Source organism: Gracilinanus agilis, chromosome 2 (genome assembly GCF_016433145.1).
Source record: "Gracilinanus agilis isolate LMUSP501 chromosome 2, AgileGrace, whole genome shotgun sequence".
In the NCBI taxonomy this organism is placed as follows: Eukaryota; Metazoa; Chordata; class Mammalia; order Didelphimorphia; family Didelphidae; genus Gracilinanus; species Gracilinanus agilis.
Window position 1 is genome coordinate 349,282,058 of NC_058131.1, and position 19,991 is coordinate 349,302,048.

Consider the following 19,991-nt stretch of genomic DNA (forward strand, 5'->3'; position numbering starts at 1 on the left):
AAGCAGGAGGAGGCTGGGATGGGAGAAAAAGGAAAAAAAGAAGAGGTAGCACTTGGTCAGTGGAAAGAACCCTGGCTACTATCCCTCTGCTGCTGACTTGAGGAATGACCTTGGGGCAAGTTCCTTCCCCTCTCTGGGTCTGTTTCCCCTCTATGATTGGCCAACCAAAAACCAGGATCAAAGAATACAGAATAAAACCCACAGGACAGCAGATGGCCAAGACTGGTCTACATTTGCAGACAAGGTCAAATGCTTTCTTCCAAGTAGAATCACTCAAGTTGCAGGGAATTGCTATAATGCCCAGGCAGACACACACGCTTACCAGCTTTCTTCCAGATATCTTCAGTGACATAGCCTGCGCCTGACCTGTTGTTGAACTCACGCTGGGAATCTGCAGAGAGAGGGGGAAATAGAGTGGCATCATCAGAGGGGCCCAAATCCCACCCCATGCACTGAGACTCAGTCTTCTCTTATCTGTTCTCTCTTGGAAGGGGATGTTGGAAACAAAGACAAGAGAAATGGAAGAGAGAGAGAGAAAAAGAGGGAGAGAGAAACAAAGAGAGCAAGGGAGAGGGAGGCAGAGAGAAAGGGAGAAAGAGAATATCTAAATGCTTAGAGATTCAAGTCACATTTTAAGAAATAGGTTACTACTATAAATCTAAAATAATAAAGCTTTCCAAATGGATGAAAGAATTAGGTAAGTGACAAGAAAACACATTTTTTACTAAGGCAGCATAATAGAGTAGTGGAAAGAGGTCTGGATGTGGAACGGGGAATATCTGGGTTTCACTCCCACCTTGGGTTATTTTCTAGCTAAGTGACCATAGTGGCACTTTCAAGCCATCTCATGGATTTTCCTAGACGAGATAAGAAAGAACCACCAACCCCACCAGGGGCTTTCCTGAATGCTCCCAGTACGATATGCTCCAAAGCACCAGGACCCATGCAAAGATGATGGCTACAGAGGTCATGACATTCATTGTGGTCAGTCAGGCTATCATGGATTTGTGCTTAAATAACCAAGGAGAGAACAGCTGGGCTGAGTAAGTTGTAGGCACTTAAGTGTTTGGTGAATTAAACTGAACTGGCTCATTCTTTAAAAAAAAAAAAAAAAAAAAAAAAAAAGAGTCTATGAGGATTTATTTTGACTGAAACTGGCTCAAGTAAGGAGGAACTAAGGAATTATTTCCAGAATTCTTGCAAAACTGTGTATTGCTGGTTTGCCAGACATGTATGACAAGAGTTTAGAAATCAAGTGTTAACCGAAAACCTGTAGGTGTTCCCTATAGGAGCAGAAGTGATGCTATCTCTGCAAGGTATAGTAGAAAGAACTCTAGCTTTGGGGGTGCAGCTGGGTGGTTCAGTGGATTGAGAGCCAGGCCTAGAGAGGGGAAGTCTTGGGTTCAAATTTAGCCTCAGATACTTCTTAGCTTATGAGTCACTTAACTTCCATTGCCTACCCCTTATTGCTCTTTTGTCTTAGAATCAATGCATAGTATTAATTCTGATGGAAGGTAAAGGGTATATTAAAAAGAAAAGACAAATATATTCACAGCCCCGGATGAAGGAAGAAAAGGGGGGGCTGGTACCTTTAGCTTCTAAAGGGGGCCCATAAACCAGATAGACCAGCTTCCCCCAGATCTCTCTTCCTTCTACAAGTCTGTGAGCACTTGTCAGAAAGGAATAAAAAAGTCTAACAAGGGTAAGGTATTTCCTTTTTTTTTTTTTTTTTAATCATTACTTTCTATCTTAGTATCAGTTCTAAGACAGAAGAATGACAAAGTCTAGGCAACCAGGTTTAAGTGACTTGCCCAGGGTGACACAGCTAGGAAGTATCTGAAGCCAGATTCAAGGTGCTTCCTAAACCTGAGGTTCAGGGCCAGCCTTCATAACTGGAGACAAATATTAAAGGAGACTACAGAAAGCAGGCAAAGGCCCATGGGTCCGGGGACTGGAGGGAAAACCACTGAGGTGGCTGAGATCTTTTTCTCTTTGCTGTTATTCTTAGAGCAGTGACCCCAACCACAAGCACTTTCTCAGAACAGTGGGTTCTAGGTAATATTAAATTGAAATGATTTCTCCCTCAGCCCTGGGAAAGCCATCAAAGTCATTCTGTTGTTTCTAAGGTTGGTTCTTAAAACATCATTTGAACTGGATGCCCACAGAAACAGGTACACGTCATCTCCACCTTATAAATACTGCACCTTCCCAAAGTGGGTGGATAAGTCCCTCTCTTTTATGGTGATGAGGAAGGAAGAGAAGTGCAAGGGATGAAGGGGGGGGGGCAGTCTGAATATATTTTCCCTGATTGAGAAAAATGTTATAAAATGATGAGTAGAAAATCTCTTCAGGCTTTCTTTTGAAGCCCATTCAACTCTGGAAGTAGCTGAACAAAAAAACTAAGAACACTAGTCTTGAGTTTGGAGGTCTGGGCAGGGACCATAAGATAAAGAAGAAAGTCAGAGGTTAGGTGGCTCAATGAAGGGAGAGTCAGGCCTAAAGATTGGAGGTCCTAGGTTCAAAATTGGCCTCAGACACTTTCTAGCTGTGTGACCCTGGGCAAGTCACTTAATCCCCATTGACTAACCTTTACCACTCTTCTGCCTTGGAACTGATAGACAGTAGTGATTCTAAGATGGAAGGTGAGGGTTAAAAAAAAAAAAAGCTCAAATTTGCAATTAGGTAAGCCTTTACAGTTTTCTCTAAGGATAATTGGAAGCATATTCCAGGGTCTAAGCACCAAAAAATAGAGAAATATTTTACAGATCACTTACCCAAATTCTCTACAAAACAAAATAAAACAAACAACCAAAAAACCCAACACAAAAACAAACAATCCACCACCAAAACAAAACAAACAAAAAAACCACCAAAAGAACCTTCCCAGCCCTGTTAAGTGGGAGCCACAGAAGGATATGAATGTGTATCTGGTTACTTTACTTACCATTGCTGAGCGAGTCCGAGCTTCCTGGGCTGTGCTGCCTGGGGATCAGATCACCACCAGGTTTCCTGGTCTCTGTGTTCTCATTGCATCGCCTCTTCCAAAAGTTGAGCTCTTCCCGATCGGCTTCCTGGCAGCGGCGCAGGACAGCCATGGAACGGCGGGTTTTCTCCACCATCTCCATGATGCAATTCAGAGCCTGGGAATAAGAGCATACCAAACCCAGGATAAATGGGTGGTAATTAAAAGAAGGAAGAAACTAGAATTAAGGAGGATTGGGAAAGACTTCTTGAAGAAGGTGGAATTTTGGTCTAGACTCAAGACTCCTTCAAAGGGAGCTAGTGGAGAGGTGAGGAGGAAGAGCATTCCAGGCACTAAGGGCAGCTAGGCAAAGTGTCCAGCGAGGAGAGTCTGACCTGGGTGGTCAGTGTCAGACGAAAGAAGGAGGTTGGTTGTGAAGGTAAAACTGACAGGACTTGGCAACAGATGGAAATTGGGAGGGCTACGAGGTGTGTGTGTGAGAGACAGTATAGGTAGGAGGTGAACCAGAAGAGAGTAATGTCAATAAAACCTAGAGGAGATAGTGTATTAAGGAGAAGAGGATAACTGAGTGTCAAAGGGCTGCAGAATGGTCAAGAAGGCTGAGAAGAGAGAAAAAGCCACTAGACTTGGCAATGAAGAGACCATTAGTAACTTTGGAGCCAGCATTTTACAGTTGAATGATTATGTTGGAAGCTGGACTGTAGAGTCAAGAAGACAGTGAGGAAAGTTAGTGGGGAAGCACTCATTGTAGACACATTTTAAGGAGGTCAGCAAAAAATAAATTAAAAAAAAAAAAAGGCTAGCCAGATATGGGGTGATAGATAGAGGGATCAGAGAGGCATTTTGTAGAGATAAGTAGCCAGGAAACAGAAAGAGATTGAAAATAAGAGAGTTGAGGATTAGAGGGGTAAAGATGGGAAGGAATTAGCATTGTCGAGAAGGACCACCTTTCTTATTTTTCTAAAACATTTTAATTTATGATTCATTTTTAGCATTCTTTTCTTTTTAAATTTTGAGTTCCAAATTCTCTCCCTTCCTCTGATATCCACTGAGAAGGCAAGCAGTATGATATGATATCAATTATACATGAGAATTCACTTTTCTTTGTTTTTATCATTTTTTTCTTTTTTTTTTATCATTACATGAAATAATAAAAGTATTATTACTAGTAAAAAATTATACATGTGAAATCATGCAAAACCTATTTCCATATTTTTAAGAAAAACTAAAAAAAATAAAGAAAGTGAGAAAATTATACTTCAATTAGCACTCAGACTCATCAGTTATCTCTCTGGAGATGAAGAACATCTTTCCTCACGGGTCCTTTGGAATTGTCTTAGATCATTATGTTGATCAGAGCAGCCAAGTCTTTCATAGTCTATCATCAATTACTCTTCACATTGAGATAGGGTGAAGGAGATCATGGCAGAAGAGCATTTGGGTGATGTGAGATGAGGAGGAGAGAAGAGGGAACTCTGGGTGTATGGCTTTAATTTTCCAATAAAGTACGAGGCAAGATTTTTACAGCTGAGAGGTGAATGGCAGTTGAAAAGGTTTGGAAGAGCTGCTTCGTTGAGTGGGACAGTGAGCTAATTAGGGAGGTGTAAAAGGATTGCCTAGCAGTGGTGAGGGCCCACTTGAGGTTACGTAACATAAATTTGTAGAGGATGAAGTCAGCATGGTTTCATGATTTTCTCCAGCTTCATTTAGCAGCAAGTGTGTAGAAGGGTTGGGCAGCAGATGGTGGGAGTGATACAGAGCTAAGGTTTGGCAGGGGAAAACTGGCAACACGTTAAGGGGCAAGGGGGACAAAAGAAAAGAAGATGGTGTAGAGTTGAACTGGTTCACTAAGGGGTCAAGAAGGGGAAGGGAAAAGAGTGTAGCCAGTGCAGGAGTGAGGGCTTGGGCGAGAACTGAAGGGGCAAGGGGTTGAAAGCCATAGTGTAGATAAAGAAAAGTTTGGGAGTGGGCACTCTTCAGAGTGGGTCCCCACAAAGGAAAAACATTAGGGGCGGCTGGGTGGCTCAGTGGATATTGCCAGGTGTGGAGATGGGAGGTCCTGTGTTCAAATCTGTCCTCAGACACTTCCCAGCTGTGTGACCCTGGTCAAGTCACTCAACCCTCATTGCCTAGTCCTTACTGCACTTCTGCTTTGGAACCGAGACATAGGATTCATTCTAAGATAGAAGGTAAGGATTTAAAAAAAAAAAAGAGATAAACATTAGAGGAATCAGGATTATCAATGAAACCCACCCCAAACTCCTTTAATCTTTCTGAATTAAAACTGGGTTCAAATCCAACCTTTGTCAGATCACTTGAGTGGGAGAGTAGACCTGGGCTTGTAGCAGGGAGGCTTAGGTCCAAATCTGGCCTCAGACATTTACTAGCTGTGTGACCTGTGGCAAGTCACTTAACTTCTGTCTGCCTCAATTTCCTCAACTGTGAAATGGGGCCAATAAAAGAACCTGCTTCCCAGGGTTGTTGTGAGGATCAAATGACATCTGATTTGTAAAGTGCTTAGCCCAGTGTCTGATACATAGTAGGCACTTAATTAATAAAGCCATCCATCCATCCATCCATCCATCCATCCATCCATCCATCCATCTTTCTTTCTTTCTTTCTTTCTTTCTTTCTTTCTTTCTTTCTTTCTTTCTTTCTTTCTTTCTTTCTTTCTTTCTTTCTTTCTTTCTTTCTTTCCTTCCTTCCTTCCTTCCTTCCTTCCTTCNGTCAGAACAACTTGAGCTCAAGTCTTGCCTCTGGCATAATGGATGTGTGACCCTGGAAAAATTACTTAACCTTTCTTTCTTTCTTTCTTTCTTTCTTTCTTTCTTTCTTTCTTTCTTTCTTTCTTTCTTTCTTTCGTGTATAACTTCCTTCCTTCCTTCCTTCCTTCCTTCCTTCCTTCTCCCAAGGGCCTCCGTTTCTTTATCTGTAAAATGAGGGGGTTAGCCTAGATAAGCTCTAAATCTATGATTCAATGTCCTCAATATATGCTTCAACAATGTATAAGCTTGGGTTTTTATTCTTCCAGATGAATTTTGTTATTATTTTTTCCTAGTTCTATAAAATAGTTTTTTGGTAGTTTGCTTGGTATGGCACTGAATAAGTAAATTGATTTAGATGTGATTGTCATTTTTATAATATTAGTTCATTCTACCCATGAGTAATTCATGTTTTTCCAGTTTTTTAAATCTAATTTTAAGCAGAACCAGGAGAACATTGTACACAGAGACTGATACACTGTGGTACAATTGAACATAACGGACTTCTCTACTAGCAGCAATGCAAGAATCCAGAGCAAGGTTGAGGGACTTAACTAGCCACATTCAGAGGAAGAACTGTGGGAGGAGAAACACAGAGGAAAAGCAACTGCTTGAACACATGGGCTTATGGGGATATTATTGGGGATGAAGACACTAAACAAGAACTCTAGTCCAACTATCAATAATATGGAATTAGGTCTTGATCAATGATACATATAAAACCCAGTGGAATTGTGCATTGGCTAAGAGGGGTTAGGGGGTTTGGGGGAGAGGGAAAGAACATGAAACATGTAACTATGGGAAAAGATTCAAAATAAAAATAAAAAAATAAATCTAATTTTATTTGTGGGAATGAGTTTGGGTTTTTAAAAGGATAAGATTAATTAAAAAATTTCTACTTTTGAATTTTTTTCCATTCCTTTTAACCCAATTGCCACTAACTCACTGTGTGATACAGGGTAGGTTCTTTCCCTTCAATGGCCTTCATTTTACCACCTGTGATACAAAGGGGCTGGAATGGATGATCTCCCAGGTCTTTTCTGGTCCTAGTGCTCCTTGATTCTAATTTTTCTGCCCCATGTCTTTGTGAATTCAAATCCCTGCCTTCTAAGGTGAGATAAGGGAACTATGGTGACTCACTGCATTAACTCCCAATTTCTCCATCTTTACCCTCTGCTTCACTATGTACCTGTATATTCCATTTAGCTGATGCTAAAACAGGAAAGCAGGGAGTGGTCCAAAAGCTCTGTGTTGCTGGATAGAGCCTCTAGGCCAGTGATGGCAAACCTTTTAGAGAATGTGTGCTGTGCCGTGACCCCCCCACCCCCAGTCCAAGTGCTGTTACCCGCTTCTGCCCACTACCTCCACTTTACCCCAGACAGGGCAAGGAGTAAGCACTTCTATTGATTGGGCTGTTGGGCAAAGGGGTGGGGAGGTGTGGTGAGGGAGGGGAGCAGCTCTACCTGAGACCCCTGCCTTTCTAGTAACCAACTATGGGAGGAGACAGCATGGATGCCCAGAGAAAGGTCTCTCTGCGTGCCGCCTCTGGCATGTGTGCCTTAGGTCCGCCACCACCAACCCTAGCACTCTGGGAAATGAGATATCTTTGTCCTGGATTCTTACATGATCAAGATGTTTCCATTCATCAGCCCATTCTCTCTCTGTCAAACGGTGGTCCACCAGTTCCTCCTGGTATCCTCCATTTAGAGCTGTGCAGAATGAGAGGTTTTCTGTCATTAGGAGGAAAATGCTGGGAAAGGCCTTCAGTTTTTAAAAAATATATTTAAAAAAACAACTCTTAGAGTAACAACTTTAAGACAAAAGGGCAAGGGCTAGGCAAAAGGGATTAAGTGACTCGCCCAGGGTCACACAGTTGGGAAATGTCTAAGGCAAGTTGAACTCAGGTCTTCTTGACTTTAGGCCCATCATTCTATCTGCTGAGCCACTTAATTTCCTCCTGGGGGTTCGGAAGACCAGAGTTCATGTCTTGCTTCTGATATCTACCGTGTGACCGCGGACAAATGACAGTTCCTCAGGGTCACTCGGAGTTAGGGCTAAATTCTAGATGGGCGCCTGATTTTCACTTCTCATGCAGATGAAATCACAAGCCTGCCCTCCCCCCGGCTCCCCTCCTTCTATTCCTCATTCTACTCCTTGGCGATCTCTCTGGAGGATGGCCAATGACAGAGCCTTCCTGTACGAGTCACTGCTTAGAATGGCCTTGGGTGGGAAGTGGGACGGGCTCAGGCCCCCGACTGCTCGAAGGAGGGCTCTAGAGAGGGAAAGGAACGCGTGGCTTACCCAGCCCTTGTCGGTGCTCTCGCACTTCCCGAGGTTCCGGCGGCTTGGGAGCGGCGGCGGCCTCTCTGCTGTACAGTTGGGAAGTGGTGAAATCTTCCAAGGTATAATGCTGGAGAGGGGGCGGGGTGGGATGGAACTGAGCAGGGGTAATGATGGGCATGGAGAGAGCAGGGCTGTGGCGGGGAGCAGGGCTGATGGTGCATACTCTCTTGGCGGGAGGCTCGGGGAGAACCGGCTCTCTCTCAAAGCTGTCTTCTCTTCTGGGGAAAAACCAGACAAGGCTGCTGACTGTGCAAAAATAAGAGGCCATCCCACCCCACTTCCATGAAGAATGACTCAGGCTGGGGGCAGCTGGAGGGCCCAGGGCATTGAGAGCCAGGTCTAGAGACGGGAGGTCCTGGATTCGAATGTGGCCTCAGACACTTCTAGCTGCGTGACCCTGGGCAAGTCACTTAACCCCCATTGCCTAGCTTACTGCTCTTCTGCCTTGGAACCAATACATAGTATTGATTCTAAAATGGAAGGTAAATTAAAAAAAAAATGACTCTCATTGGGACACACTTTCCACCTTTTCAAAGGGTAGAGAGTGGAGCAACCAAACTCCTCCAAAAGCTCTCTTTTATAGAAGACTCATCACCTTCCTCCATGCCACAGAACAACATGCCCTCGTGGCAGAGAAACCTGCTGCGCCACCCCCCAACCTAAACCACCGCCACTCTCCGCTTCCTTTGGGGTATATCTTCCCCCACTAGTTTGCAAGCCCTTTGAGGACAGGCACTGTCTCTTTTTCTTATTTGTATCCTCAGTTTAGCACCGGGCCCAGGGGGTAGAAGGAACTTAATAAATGTTTATTGAATTGAATTATGAAGGCATCAAGCCCAAATCTTACCTGTAACAGGGAATGATTTTATCAGTTAAGTAAACATATCTAAAGCCAAGCAGAAACAAAGCTAGAGAAATGTCAATAACCAAACAACACCACATAAATAACCTAGGCAAATGGTACAGAAGATACAATACTGGATTTGGAGTTGGGAAAACTCAAGTTAAAATCCCGTCTCAGGTACTTAATAGCTCTGTGACTAAGCAAGTCATTCTTTGTCTTAGTTTCCCCCATCTGAAAACTGGGGATAATAAGCGACAAAGGCTGTTAACAAGACCAAATGAGACAATTTATGTAAAAATGCTTTGCGAAATCTTAGAATGCTATATAAGTACTAATACCCTTTGACTCAGTGACTGGGAGGAGGGAGAGCGTATTCCTTTAAGTTAAAGATAAAAGGGAAGGACCCAAGGACATAAAAATATTTGTAACGGCTCCTTTTGTTCTGGCAAAGAACTTGACATTGAGGGGTGATGCCCTACTGTAGGGCAAATGGCTGAACAAATAATGTATATGAATGGAACTTAACATATATGCCAGTGATGGTGAACTTTAGAGACCAAGTGCCCACACACGACCTTTACGCCGCATATGAGACCCCTGCCTTACCCTAGACAGGGGAGGGAGGAAGTGCTCCCCTTGGGCTGCTGGGCAGGGGGGTGCCATGAGAGAAATGTCCTCAGGTGCATGTGGAGAGGGGGAAGGGAGCAGCCCCCTCTGGCAAGGGTGCCATTGGTTTGCCAACATGGATCTATGCTTTCAAAGATAGGCAATTTCACTGAAAACTCAGAAAAGCTCTATGAACTGATGAGAGAACGGAATGTTAAGGAAATAATAATTATTAATAATAACAACAACATTGCTAAAAACCAAGAAGGAAAATGCCACAACTCTGATAATTACAAGGACCATCCACTGTTCCAGAGGAGTGACACAGAAGATCTAGGTAACCTGTCTCCTAACCAAAAGGGGATGGATTGTCAATATTTAACAAAAATTACATTTGGAAACATAGACAAGGTAGGAATTGATTTGGCTTGCTTATGCTTTTGTTTCCAACTTTTGTTGTTTTCTTTCTCAAAAAAAATTTTTTTGTGGGGATATTTGCCATTTGGATAGAAACTAGGAATAGGATTGTCCTTCCCTCCTCCCACACACACAAAAAGAGAATGGAAGGAAATAGTTGGATAGTTTTAATATTCACACAATAGAATAGGAGGAAGGCCAGAAAGAGGATAAATTTGAAAATGCCATGTTGAATTTTGTAATATCTCAAAAAGAAAATCAAGCAATAAATAATAGAAATGATTTTACTTGGAATCCTAAATATATATATGTACATATATATATATATATGAATAATCTCATTTCCTAGGCTTTGAATTTTAAAATAAATCAAATGTTGATAGTTTTTGGAAAAAGAAGTTCTGTATAAATAAAATTAGAAAATCACTGCCAATTTAAAACTTTGGCCTTAAACTCTGAGCCTCAGGCAACTCTCTAACATTCTAAGTTATCGGTGGATGAACTGTGGGTGATGGAGGCAGTTTCCACAGGCTTTAACATTTTGGTGGGATTACCACACGCCATAACAATGCTTTCAAAGGTCATGAGTGTTAATTTTTTTTAATCCTTTCTTTCTGTCTTAGTATCAATTCTAAGACAGAAGTACAAAGGCTAGGCAAATGTGGTTAAGTGACTCACCCAGGTTAGGTCTAGGCAAACAGGGTTAAATGACTCCACACTGAATGGCTGAGGCCAGATTTGAACCCTGCTCCTCCTAATTCTTGGCCTGGCTTTCAATATGTCACTTTGCTGCCTCAAGCACTGACTCTATGAATACTTCAAAGAATTCTTGAACAAAGAGAGGAGGAAGGTGTTGAAAGTGGCAACTGAGTACTTGGGTTCAAATCTTGTCTACACCACTATGTGAGTCACAGAACTTCTGCAGGCCTATTTCCTCATTTGCAGAATTAAGGGTGGACAAGATGACCTTTTGCAGTCCCTTCCAGCTGGCTATCAAAATGCTACTTCCCCAACTATTATCTTTGAAATGTAAGTTTCGGAAACTTCAGATCACAACCTCTAGACTTATAATCTTAGAGAGCTGCTTGATGCTCAGTCAATAAATATTTACTCGGTGGCTACTATTGTCAGCCACTGTGCTAAATAAGTACAGGAAGTTACAAAGAAAGGTAAAGAGTCTCTGCCCTTAATAAATTCATAGTCTAATAGGGGAGGCAACAAACAAACAGTATTTAAGGTAAATTAGAGATAATTAACAAAGAGAAAGCGCTGGAATTAAGGGGAATCAGGGAAGGTATCCTGTAGAAGGGGAGATTTTAGTGGGGGCTTGAAGGAAGCCAGGAAGCAGAGATTGAGGAGGGAGAGCAATCCAGGCGTGGGGCGAAGAGAATCTGCTGAAAATAAAATAGGAGATAAAGGAGGAGAAAAGAGAAAAGAGAGTCTGGGAAACCCTGGATCACATTTACCTGTCAGGGCTGTGCCTCTTGCCATTTCCGTGGACCTCCATGAGTAACTCTGCAGAGTCAACTGGGGAGGTGTTAGTGTTCAGCAGAAGGTGTTCGTGCTGGGCCAGGTACTGGGAAGGCGTCTGCTTGGCTGCCCGAGCACAATGCAGTAGTTCTCTCTGTAACAGGGGCAGATTGGCCTGAAACAGAAGAAACAAGGAGATGATGGTTCCCCGAGACTGTGCCACTGGCTTCCTGGCACCTGTGGCTTCCTCTTGGAAATGAAGGAAAAGACCTCTTTCTTCCCTTCAGATCTTTAACTCCTCATATGACAGAGAAAATGTCTTGCTACCAGCTCAAAGCATCATCACATCCATCATTTTACTTTTAAGCCACTCCTGGGAAACAAGGGTAATTGGAGGGTGGAGGGAGCTAGAATAGCCTCAGGGTGGCCCAGATGTCTTGGGAAGATGGGTTCCTAACTCAGCAAGGGCCTCCAAGCATGAGAAAGGTTAGTTTTGGTGCTAACCACTGAACCCCCTGTTTTTCCTAATGAAGGTGATCATCTGTAAAGTTAGCAGCTTTCTTCTCTTTTTGGTGGGATGCTCTATTTTAATCAGAATTTGAAAATGTAATCTTTTAACATTAAAATAATGGAAAGACGTGATCAAGCACTTAAAAAAAGACCAAAGCCATGTGATACTAAAAGAGACAGTTTCTTCATCCCCTGGCACTGACCTCTGTGTTTCTTATACATTGAGGGAAATACTAGGATCTTTGATTTGTTAGAAAATGCTAGCTTTAAGCCCTTGGGAATCAGGAATCTTGGTGGGCAGCAAGAACTGAGATCTGATGGGAATCAGGTATCTGCTTCTTGAGTAATTAAAACTGCTGACCTTGGGGGCTGCTGGGTGGCTCAGTGGATTGAGAGCCAGGCCTAGAGACAGGAGATCCTAGGTTCAAATTTGACCTCAGACACTTCCCAGCTGTGTGACCCTGGGCAAGTCACTTGACCCCCATTGCCTACTCTTACCACTCTTCTGCCCTGGAGCCAATATACAGTATTGACTCCAAAACAGAAGGTAAGGGTTTTTATTTAAAAAAAAATTGTTGACCTTTATCATCTAGAGCTTTATGGTTGCCAAAGCCCTTTAAAAATTATCTCATTAGATCCTCACAATAATTCTAGGCAAGTGACATTATTATCCTTTTTTTAGTCATGTCCTAGTCTTTGTGATCTTGTAGGGGATTTTCTTCTTTTTAAATCCTTACCTTTTGTCTTAGAATCAATACCATGTATTGGTTCCAAGGCAGAAGAGCAGTAAGGGCTAGGCATGGGGGTTAAGTGACATGTATAGGGTCACAGAGCTAGAAGTGTCTGAAGCCAGATTGGAACCCAGGACCTCCTGTCTCTAGGCCTGACTCTCTACCTGCCCCTCTATTTGGGATTTTCTTGGCAAATATTCTGGAGTGGTTTGCCATTTCCTTCTCTGGCTTATTTTATATAATGAAACAGAGGCAAATAGAGTTAAATGACTTGTCCAGGGTCAAACAGTGAATGTCTGAGGTCAGATTTGAATTTGAATTTGAATTCAGGAAAAGAAGTCTTCCTGCCTCCAAGTCCTGTATTCTATCCACTGTACCAGCAGCCTCTCTCCCTATTATACCTTTTATCTAAGAGGAAACAGAGACTGTGGAAAGTTCCCTAAGTGACAAGCCCACAGTAATACAACTAGGTAGGCAAAAAGGGGCATTTTCCGACCTGTCTCTCTTAAATCCAAGCTCAGCACTGTGACACCAGCACAGCAGAGGCTGAGCCAGGGAAGAAGTAATGGTAGTGATTCTAACCTGAGAAGAAACCATTTCTCGGGCACTGGCCCTTCTACCTTGATTCCTCCAAAAGCAAACTCACACTGTCAAGATGAGAGATGGTAGCTCTCCCGTTTGAGAGTTAGGAGGAACTTAGAGATCATCTGGTCTGATTCCTTCCCTCTTCTTTCCCCACCAAAGTCAAAAGGGAGGAAGTGACTTACCCAGGGCCACACAATAAGTTTTAGAGCTGAGTTTAGAACCCAGATACCCTAGCTCCCAGTCTGGTGATCTTTCTCCTATTATTTATAACCGCTGGAGCTTTTTAAAACAAAAGCATTTAAGGGAATATATTATAGGATGCTAGTATTTCTCTCTGGGGACTTTCTCTGGTCAGGAGCTAGGCTTATGGCTAGCTGAGACTACAGAGCCTAATAACATCCAACAAAGGGCTTTGCTAGGAGCTAAGAACTCAGTCCAAACAATTATTCTTAAGGAGTTCAGGTCCTTTATAACACATGAAAGCTATCTTAAAGTCAACAAGCATTCATTAAGTGCTTACAATGTGCCAGGCACTGTATTAAGCACTAAGAATGCAAATAAGAGCAGAAAGAGTTCCTGCTGCCCTCAAAGAGCTTATATTCTAATGGGAGAAGAGCACTCCAAAAAGAAAGGTGGGTGAATGACTGGAAAGAGTCTTTTTCTGGCTGTGAAGGATGTAGGAGGAACTAATCAATCAAAGGAAGGGACCACCAGGGGGAAGGGCACTTCTAGAGTGTGGAGGCTGCTAGGGCATGCCAAAAGTGGAGCCCAGAGAGGAATGAAGCCCCAGCCGGCCCGGGAACTTTCCTGAAGATGGTGGCTCTGTCCTGCTGTCCATGTGCATTTCCCCATGAGCCAAGGAGTAGCATAGAAGAGAATTAGAGCACTGCAGTGTTAGAGGGGGACAGGACATGTGCCCAGAGGTACGCTCCCTGCCTACTTTGCACCTCAGAAAAGTCGGCATACCCTGAAATCTGGAGGTGAGTAAAGCGACAGCATGAGCCTTTGGGCCCCGATTCCCGTGTGCTGCTCACTGCCTGATGGAGGCTGTGCTGCCCCCCACAGTGTGCAGCATATGGGGGAGGAAAGACAGGAAGCCAGTTCTCACACTTGACTATGGAGACCTTCAGTTTTTAAATGTCAAAACCCTATAGCGATGACACGTGATTTCAGATTTCCCACTCTCCACGCTGGATAGCTTTCAATTCTGCAAACGAAGCTATTCCGGGTGGCTAGCGCAGCCCCTTGTCTGATACGGCTCATTTCCCCAAACTCTGCATGGGCAGGTTGAGAAAGATGGGAAATGCGCCTACACAGCAGGACCACTATTGCTAGGGATGAAATGGAGTAGGATTCTAGTCCTGACCTGCCAGCCCTCCGCCAGAACCCCCTCTTCAGGTTCCTTATCTAAAAGATAACACAATAATAATAGACATAATAATATATAAAATGTGTCCCTCCCGTGAACAAGCCTCTCACAGGAAGGGCTGCAATCTACTTCACTGGAGAGAACATCCAAATAGAGGAGAGCAAGGATATAGTTGAGGACTTAAATGTCTGAGAGGTAAAACACGCTCCCTTTCCCTTTTCTCTCAAGCTTCGAGCGCTCCAAGTTCTGGCATTCTGGGATTCGGTCCACCTTTGCCATGCTTTCATTACTGTACAACAGGACCCAAGGAGTTTTGATTACTCAGAGTTAAATGACTGGGATCAACTCAGAGGGAGTCCCTAGTGGTGACTGTGAGTGTCTGTCCTTGGCCCTGTTCCATTCAGCATTTTTATCAATGGCTTGGGGGGAAGCACAGATGGCTTATCCTGTGTGTGGAGATGATGGATGACAGAACCAAGATTCGAGTGACCTCAGCGGCTGGAGTGATGGAGAGGAAAACAGTGAGACGAAAGCAGAACAGCGAATTTCAATGTGATGTCCTGCACTGACAACACCACACGCGTGAATATAGGATGGGGGGGGGGAACCCGAGGTTTGAGAACAGCTTGAGATGGGGGGATGGAGTGGGGAGGGGAGGAAGAGGAGCGAAACACAGTCTGCAGAGAAACAGAAAAACTGAGGCGGAAGCTAAAAAATTCTTTCTGACTTCTCAAATGAGGGTAATTTCCAGAGTAAAAGATGGGAATGGTCCTGCCAAGCTTCTGCTGAACTTAATTTAGGAGGAACACTCATAAGCTAGAGAATATCTAGGAAGGTCAGAGAGGAAAGGGGAATGGAAACCATATTCTTCTGTGAGGGAATGCTAGTGGTTGAAGGAACTGGGAATGTTCAGCCTGGAGAACAGTGAGAGAATGAAAGAGAGAGACAAGGGACAAAGAATGTGAGAGTAAGAAAGACAGAGAGAGAGTATGTGTGTAAAGAAAACAGTCAAGTGAAACCATCTGACATGATTACCATACTGTTTGTCATTTTTTTAGTTCTTTATCTTCTTCCTTAGAATTAATTTAATTTCATTATATTAATGTATCGGTTCCAAGGCAGAAGAGCAGTAAGGGCTAAGCATTTGGGGTTTTTAAATGACTTGCCTAAGATCACATAGCTAGACAGTCTCTGAGGCCATATTTGAACCCAGGATCTATCTCTAGGCTTGATTCTTCATTGATCCACCTATGATAACCATACTAGATAATGCACACAACGTTCTACACCCCAGGCTGCCACTTCCTTCCCGAGAAGAGGTGGGGAAGTATTTCATCATCTGTTCTCTGGAATCTAGGTTGGTCTTTGCCTGAATCCTGATGTGTACTGTATCATTCAAATGGGCCATTTTTACACTGAAAAACAAGTAGACACCATCTGTTTTTGCCACAGAAAAACAGAACTGGGATCAGCAGGCAGAAATACAAAGAATATGAATTCCAGCTTGATAGCATAATGGAATGGTGGAAAAAGCACTGAACTGGAGTTAGAAGTTCTAGTTTTGGCCTCTAGCTCTGTTAATATTTGTTTAGGTTACTTTGGGCAAGACATTAACTAAGTTCTTCTCTCATTTCTAAAATGTCAGTTGAAACATTAGGAGATATAGTTTTCTAAAGGAGTTATTAGAGTGGGGAAAAAAAAAAAACATTTGGAAGGAAGAAACCAAGGAGTCTAATGAGATTAGATTTACAGAGTAAGAAAGAAATGGGTGTCCCAAACTTTCTGGCTTGAGGGTCAGAAAGGACAGGGGGGCCACTAACAGGAAGTGGGTGGAGGAGGAGTGTGGGTAAGTCTCAGACATCTAATTTGCACCTTGTCCTCCTGATTAGAAAGAGAAGTCCTAGAAGTATTGGTAATGATGGCACCCTAGTTAAAGTTTCAAAAGGAAAAGCTTGGTGGCACAGTAGATAGAGTACTGGACCTGCAGTCAGGAAGACCTTGATTCAAATCTGGCCTCAGATATTTCCTAGCACTGTGACCATGGGCAAGTCACTGAACCTCTGTTTGCCTTAGTTTCCTTAACTGTAATATGGGGATAATAATAGCACCAACCTGTTGGGCTTTTGAAGATCAGAGATACCTGTAAAGTGTCTGGCACATCCTAAACGTTAAATAAATGTTAGCTATTATCATCACCTATAAAATGGGATAAGAGTAATTAACATTTACCTTCCAGGGATGTGGTGAGAACAAGAGATTTTATGTACTTAGCACAATGCCTGGATCATAGTAGATTATATAAATGCTTATTCTTTTTCCCCTTCCCCTTTCTTCCAAATTTGACTAAATTTGTTTCTGAAGACTATTTCTAGCTAGCACTCTAATAACCTGAATTTAAAACATTAACTTGCGCATGAAAAGCAGTTTGCTGTTGTTTAAAAAACCCTCATCTAAGGGGGTAGAGGAGAGGTGGTGTGTGTTTTAATGCATGTCTAAACTCAGACTGAGTCTGAAAAAAAGAATCATTGGCAGCTGGGGAGGGGGGGGGGAGTAGCACAGTGGATGGAGTGGCAGGTCCGGAGTTTGGAGGACCTGGGTTCAACTGTGGGTTCGGACACTTCCTAGCTGTGTGACTCTAGACTAATCACTTAATCCAAATTGCTTAGTCCTAACTGCTCTTCTGCCTTAGTATCAGTTCTAAGATGTTAAAAAAAGAAAAGAAAAGAACCAAAGCTGAATTTCATCCTAAAAAGAAATGATCAATTTTTTTTTTTTGAGAAGTCGGGGTAGTCAAGACTGGCACAAACTCATTGGTGTGGAAAGGCCCTTCTGAAGCAGTTGGGCGATCTGTTTGTTTTTTGTTTTTGTTTTTTTTTTTTTTTTTTACACCCTTGTACTTCGGTGTATTGTCTCATAGGTGGAAGATTGGTAAGGGTGGGCTATGGGGGTCAAGTGACTTGCCCAGGGTCACACAGCTGGGAAGTGGCTGAGGCCGGGTTTGAACCTAGGACCTCCTGTCTCTAGGCCTGGCTCTCACTCCACTGAGCTACCCAGCTGCCCCTGGGCGATCTGTTTGTAATCCAGCCTGAAAGAGCAGCCGAGCTTGGTGAGAGGTGAAGAGATGGCTCAGATTGGGCACTTGAGGTCCGTCTTCCTTCCTTGGGGCCACTCTCAGTCCTGCTACCTCTCTGCTGTGCCATGGGCTCAGGAGAGGGCCAGAATGAACACGTGTAGCCAGCTCTGCACGAAGGGTTAATACCCCAGCACCCTCATTAGTGTCTGGAATTGAAAGAAACTGACAGCAGCCCCAATGCCAAAAAGCTGCCACCATGTCCGTACCTCCTGCTGTGTGCCCAAACAGCAGAATGGAGGAGGGAGGAGGGCCTGACCAGGCAGAGCAGTTACAGAGACAGGCTCACTGTTCTAGGGACAAGAACAGCAGGCATTGGGGATTAACAATTTTTTTTTTTTTTGAAAGAGCTAGCCTGATCTTTGCATTTTGTCAGGGGAGTAGGGGAGGGCTCTGTCTGTATTCAACTTTGATGGATAAAAACCTACTGTAATTATTTCTTAGGATAATAAGTCTGTGAATATTTTTGTGATTCTGGAGTCTCTTGGAACATCTCTTTCTAGGAAATCACAAGATCCAGACAGAATAACTACAGTTGTTTGGGGTGGGGATGACAACGGCAATAAAGTAATCCATACCCGATAATTTTTTTTTAAATCTTACCCTCCCCTTCTTTGGAATTGGTACTAAGTATTGGTTTCAAGGCAGGAAAACACTAAGGATGAGGCAGTTGGGGTCAAGTGACTTGCTCAGGGTCACACAGCTAGGATTGCACACCATACTTGAACTCACGATCTTCCATCTCAAGACCTTATTCTCATTCCATTGATCCAACTAGCTGCCCAAAATTTTACGGTTAATCAATTAAAACTACCACTCCCTTAGGAGCCAGGCCCTTCTCACTTGAAATACTGTCTCCCTCAGTGAGCTAAATTGAAAAGTGAGTACTTTTAAATTCTTCCTATACCTTACTATTTCCCACTTTTTTTAGCTAGGAGGAAAAAGTCTTCTGAAATGGTACATTAAGTAGCAAAGACAATCAACATTTCACTTAACCAGAAGTCACAGACCAAATAATCTCATTTATCTACTAGATTTCCACCCCCTCATTCCTATAAGAGTTGGGGGGGGGGGGGAAGCCCTTTAAGTAATTAAAAATAACATAAAATCCATGTACTTTACCCCACAGGAGCTCTAACTCACCCCTAGATACTTGGGCTCAGAACCTACCTTGCTCATAATTCTAACAAGCTTTGGTGATCTTAATAGCTCACCCAGATCAGATCAGAACCAGAAAAATCAAGGGTTAGGCCAAGGGTGAGTTGCTGCAGGTAGGTATATTTATAGGAGCAAGAAGCAACCAATCATTGTGAAGGAGGAGTAGGAGAAACTACAAAATATAATAAACTCCTTTAGCCCAGCAGTGAAGGCCACATTGGTGTACGGCATCCACCCGAGGCCTTCAAAGCCAAAGCTGAGATCTGACAGTCGCCTTCCCTTCCGAAAGCTGGCCACTGCCAATGTCTCCTTCCTCACCCTCCATCCCCAGCTGCTCCTGGGGCGGGTCCCTCAAGCACTTTGGAAAGAACAAAAGGGAAGGGGAACAGATGGCATCTCCCAAATCATTCAAGTAAACGTGGTTGTTGCAGCCACAAGAGATCAGGAGGGGCTCACCTCTTTTTTTCCTTCTGGAAGTGGGAATCTCAGCAGAGACCTCCTAAGAGCCCAGAGGAAGGAGCTGGGGGCAGCTGGTCTATGTGCCTGAGCCAACTTGGAATTCCCAATGGAGGTGGAGGGCTAAAGATGAGGTCCAAGTCAAAGTATCACATCTAAAATCTGGAGCTGGGTCATGTCCTGGCTCATTTAGAGCAAAGGTCCCCTTCTCCTTGTTCCTAGCATCGCCTGGGGCAGGGCTATCAGGACTTTGCTTACATCCTTCACTTGCTTTCCCTTTGGAAATAGCCACCATTATTAGATCCTGGGTGGCCTGCCTGCTAACTTCCACCAAGGTGTTACCTGAGAGTTTTAATCATTCCTTCCTCAGATCTTTGCATCTTGCAGAAAAGGGGGTGTGGGAAGGAGGAGGGGAGCTGTGCCAACATCCTTTCTTCTCTATCCCTCTGGCTACCAGGCCTCCCCCCACAAAGGAAAGGGGCACATGTTCCTATGGACCCTGAGTGAACTTGGGCTGAAGGCTTTCCTATGTCTGATCTGGAAGCAGTTGCTACCCCCTAATGTGGTACAGTGGGGAAGAGAGCATCAGACTGGGTCAGAGGATGGGGATTCAAATCCTGGTGGCTT

At 43.5% G+C, this 19,991-nt stretch overlaps 1 protein-coding gene across 1 annotated transcript in view; it reads right to left on the reverse strand.

Annotated features, from left to right (window-relative positions):
• CBFA2T2 (CBFA2/RUNX1 partner transcriptional co-repressor 2) overlaps positions 1-19,991 on the reverse strand; it is a 37,513-nt gene that overhangs the window by 9,009 nt on the left and 8,513 nt on the right. Inside the window, exons 4-8 of the mRNA XM_044661603.1 lie at positions 11,422-11,600; positions 8,047-8,306; positions 7,369-7,454; positions 2,945-3,140; positions 323-391 (exon numbers count right to left, since the gene is read on the reverse strand). Coding sequence (XP_044517538.1) covers positions 323-391; positions 2,945-3,140; positions 7,369-7,454; positions 8,047-8,306; positions 11,422-11,600 — 790 coding nt within the window. The remainder of the gene's footprint in view (positions 1-322; positions 392-2,944; positions 3,141-7,368; positions 7,455-8,046; positions 8,307-11,421; positions 11,601-19,991) is intronic.